Here is a 3,735-nt window from a genome sequence, read left to right as displayed (position 1 = left end):
TCAGTTCAGGGCTGCAGTCAGCAGGGCATGGAATTGGGATGCGCACAGTGAAGCCCTTTGAGTTAGCTCCCAACCCGAGAGTCAGGTTAGGAAGTCTGCATTTGCCATGTGGCCTGCTGCATTTTGCTGCATGTATATTTCTAGGGAATGGGGTATAATAAGGTCAGAACCTCGCTGAACCACAGTTCGTGTTTTCCTGCAGGAAACAATTCAAGCCAGGACACTCATCACAAGAAAGCAAAAATCACAAAGCGGTGATGGGTTTTTATTTGGGGCCGATGGGGTAGGTGTTGGATGCAGTACACTCACCTGGTGTACTGGGCTCCGATGCCTGGGGATGATTATTACATGTAAGAGAATGATCTGAGAGCACGGGGTACATATATGCTCATGAACGGCCATGATCCAGAGACTCGCAAATAAATCTTGGAAGAGATCAACAAGCTGCAGAGATGCCTCCGGACCCCAAGTCACCATCCAGTTGAAAATGTAGCTCTACCTGTATCACCCTATTTAAAATTGTAAAATTCAGGGCTGGAACGATAGCACAGCAGGTAGGGCATTTGCCTCCCATGCAGCTGACCCAGGTTCAATTCCCAGCATCCCATATGGTCCCCCGAGCACAGTCAGGAGTAACTCCTGAGTGCATGATCCTGGAGTTTCCTCTGTACGTCACCAGGTGTCACCCAAATAGCAAAATCATCATCATCATCATCATCATCATCAATAAAATAAAATTGTAAAATTCCTGGAGCATACAACATTTCATACTCTGCACAACTGATTTACCAGGAGTAGCATACCACGTTGGATGAGGTATAACGCGGAAGGCAGCTGATATCAATTAATAAACTAATAAATAAATAAAATATTAGCACAGAAAGCTCAACCTTTACTAACAACACATTAATAAATCTCTTATACAAGGACTTAATGGCTCCAGGCTGAGATACAAAAATCTTCACACACTATTCTAAGGAAATTTTTTTATAATTTTCATCAAATTATTTATAACAAGCAACACAAATAGATTATTTAATACCTGCTATTGGGGCAGGCCTGGGTGGTGATTGGGAAAATTTGAAATATTGGTGGTGGGAAGGTATAGTGATGGCAGGATTGGTGTTATATCGAATGTAATATATGATTGTGAACAACTTTTAAAAAATAAAATAAAATTTAAAGAAATAATAAAAATTTTTTTAAATGGGGGCTGGAGCGATAGTTCAGAGGAGAGGGCTTTTGCCTTGCATGCTGCCAAACCAGGTTCAGACCCCCGGTATCTCAGATGGTCCCCCAAGCACAGTCCGAAGGAATTCCTGAGGGCAGAACTAGGAGTAACCCCTGAGCATCACCCCGTGTGACCAAAAAAAAAAAAAGCACAGGGTACAGAGCAGGCGACCGAATGAGAAAGGGGTGGTCAGAGCAACTCCATGCGAGTCCTTGGTTCCCGGTCTCCCTCAAGCGCCTTCCCTGCCTCTGTCCGAGCCTCTCCACACCGGGAGCTCCTGCCACCTGTGCTTCGACTCCTTTAACTCAGAGCTACCCGGCGTCATGGTGACAGTGAGGCTGTGTGCTTGCGCAGACCCCCCCAGCTCCCCCTGACAGTGGGGCCCCGGGTGCACCTCACGGTGCTCAGTCAAGACCTTCCACAGCCTCCTGGGCGGGGAGCACTGAGTGCTGCGTCTCCACTCTGGGGTCAGTGTGTTCTCTACTGGGGGCGCCTTCCTGAAACTCCCCCCGGCTCCGTCTGCCGCTCTCCTGCAGGGCTCTCTCACTGGTCACCAAAGCACCGGGAGCCAGTGGCCTCAGAGAGCAAGAGCACTGCTGCTCGGGAAGGACCAGGGATTTGCCTCCCGGAAAGTGTCAGCCACTGTGCACGTGACGCTGGCATTGGAAAAAGATTTTCTCGTTTCTCGACATTAAGAGAATTGGGAGGGTGGGGGTGGGTGGGGAGGGGGCACACAGCAGTGCTCTGTGCTCAGGAACCATGGCAGGCAGGGCTCCCGGGACCACGGGGGTGCCAAGGATTTAGCCTGGGTCAGCTTCTTACAAGGCTGCCGGACTGTCTCTCTGGTCCCATCTATCCTCTGAGGGTTTAAAAGTGTGGAACAATAGCACTGTGGGTAGGGCGCTGGCCCTGCACAAGGTCAACCTAGGTTCCTGGCACCCCGTATAGCCCCCTGTCCACCAGCAGGGATCCCTGAGTGCAGACCCCAGAGTAAGGCCTGAGCACAGCCAATGTGACCCAAAATTCAAAAAATATATGAATAAATCCATACTTTTAAATCTTAGACCTGGCAATAGTCACGTACACAGCTGCCCTGAGCTCAGTCCTCAGGACATCACATGTCCCCCAAGCCCACCAGGGGTGACCCCTAAGTGCAGACCCAGGTGTAAGCCCTGAGTACTGCCCTGTGTGCCCCCTCCCAGCCCCCCCCCAAAAAAAAAAACTCCAAGTGTTCTCTCTGAAAAAGGATTTAGTAGGGTGAGTCTCTGGGAAGGTCTCAAAGGAGCATGTACGAAGAGGGAAGAGAGCGGAATAGGGATGGCCAAGGAGAGTCAGGGAGGGCCATGGAGGGTCAGGGAGGGTCAGGGAGGGTCTCCTCCCAGCGTACATAAGAAGCAGGGCTCTGAGGAGCCTTACTTGGTGCTGCCAGAGACTCTGAGAAGAGGCTGCAGTGCAGGACTCCAGCATCCTTCCAGAATCTTCTAGGACACAGCTTTTCCTGAGACCATGGACCACTCGCACCATCACTCCGGGGTGAGCACGATGGGCCACCCCAGCACCCCGGCCCCTCCTCAGCAGCCCCCGGCCACCTCGGGGCCCCACTCCCACGGCGGCGGCGCACACTCGATGCCCATGACCTTCTACTTCGGCTACAAGAACGTGGAGCTGCTGTTTGCGGGGCTGCTGATCGACTCGGCTGCGGCCATGGCCGTGGCTTTCGTGGCTGTGTTTCTGCTGGCCCTGGGCTACGAGGGTCTCAAGAGAGCTCAAGAGAGTCTCCGCCCCCAGTGCTCGGCTTTCTCCAGACCAGACGGAACCTGCCCCGAGGAGACGCCCCGGCAGCAGCTGCTGAGCGCCGCTCACCTCCTGCAGACGGCGATGCACGGGCTCCAGCTGGCCCTGAGCTACCTGCTGATGCTGACCGCCATGACCTACAATGCCTACCTCGGCCTGGCCTTGCTGGCGGGAGCCGGCGCCGGCTACTGGCTCTTAGGCGGGAAGAAGGCGGAGAACGTGGAGTCCCGGAACCATGACGTGAACAAGGTCGAGCTCCATGAGATTGGCAGCGGAAACTCCCAGCCTACAGGGATGAGCCCTACTGTCCTCCTCCCTCCTGAGGCCTCCAGGTGGCCGCCTTCTGCTGAGTTTGACTGTCCCTGCACTCAGGAGGCCAGTGCTCCCGGACACTGTTTCCTGCTGGACAGAAACACTCACTGGAGATGAAACCCTTGGACCACCCTGAACTCTTGGTTTATGGCCCTTGTTCTGTGTCTTGTCTAATGCCCGGACTCTATCCCTGGCTCCTTGAGCTTATGCTTTTGTTTATGTATTTTGCTTATCATGGTTTCTTATTTTTCCGTTAGTCATGAAAATTGTTGCCCGGTGAACCCAGAACCCGAACTTTACAATAAAGCCCTTGAGCTTTTGGGCACAATGAATGGGAATTCTATAGAGTGTGTCCTTGTGTGTGACCTGACCAGAAATTTCTAGCATGCATGGGGGGG

The 3,735-nt window shown here is 52.6% G+C and overlaps 1 protein-coding gene across 1 annotated transcript; it reads left to right on the top strand.

The window, feature by feature from the left end:
* The first annotated feature begins 2,737 nt into the window (after nt 1–2,737).
* LOC129403348 (high affinity copper uptake protein 1-like) lies at nt 2,738–3,454 on the top strand. The gene has a single exon (XM_055130288.1). The coding sequence runs from the start codon at nt 2,738–2,740 to the stop codon at nt 3,452–3,454; it is 717 nt and encodes a 238-aa protein (XP_054986263.1).
* The last annotated feature ends 281 nt before the right edge of the window (nt 3,455–3,735 follow it).

The sequence above is a fragment of the Sorex araneus genome, chromosome 3 (genome assembly GCF_027595985.1).
Source record: "Sorex araneus isolate mSorAra2 chromosome 3, mSorAra2.pri, whole genome shotgun sequence".
NCBI lineage: Eukaryota > Metazoa > Chordata > Mammalia > Eulipotyphla > Soricidae > Sorex > Sorex araneus.
Note: the sequence above shows the minus strand (reverse complement) of the source record. Positions and strands in the feature narration are given on the sequence as shown.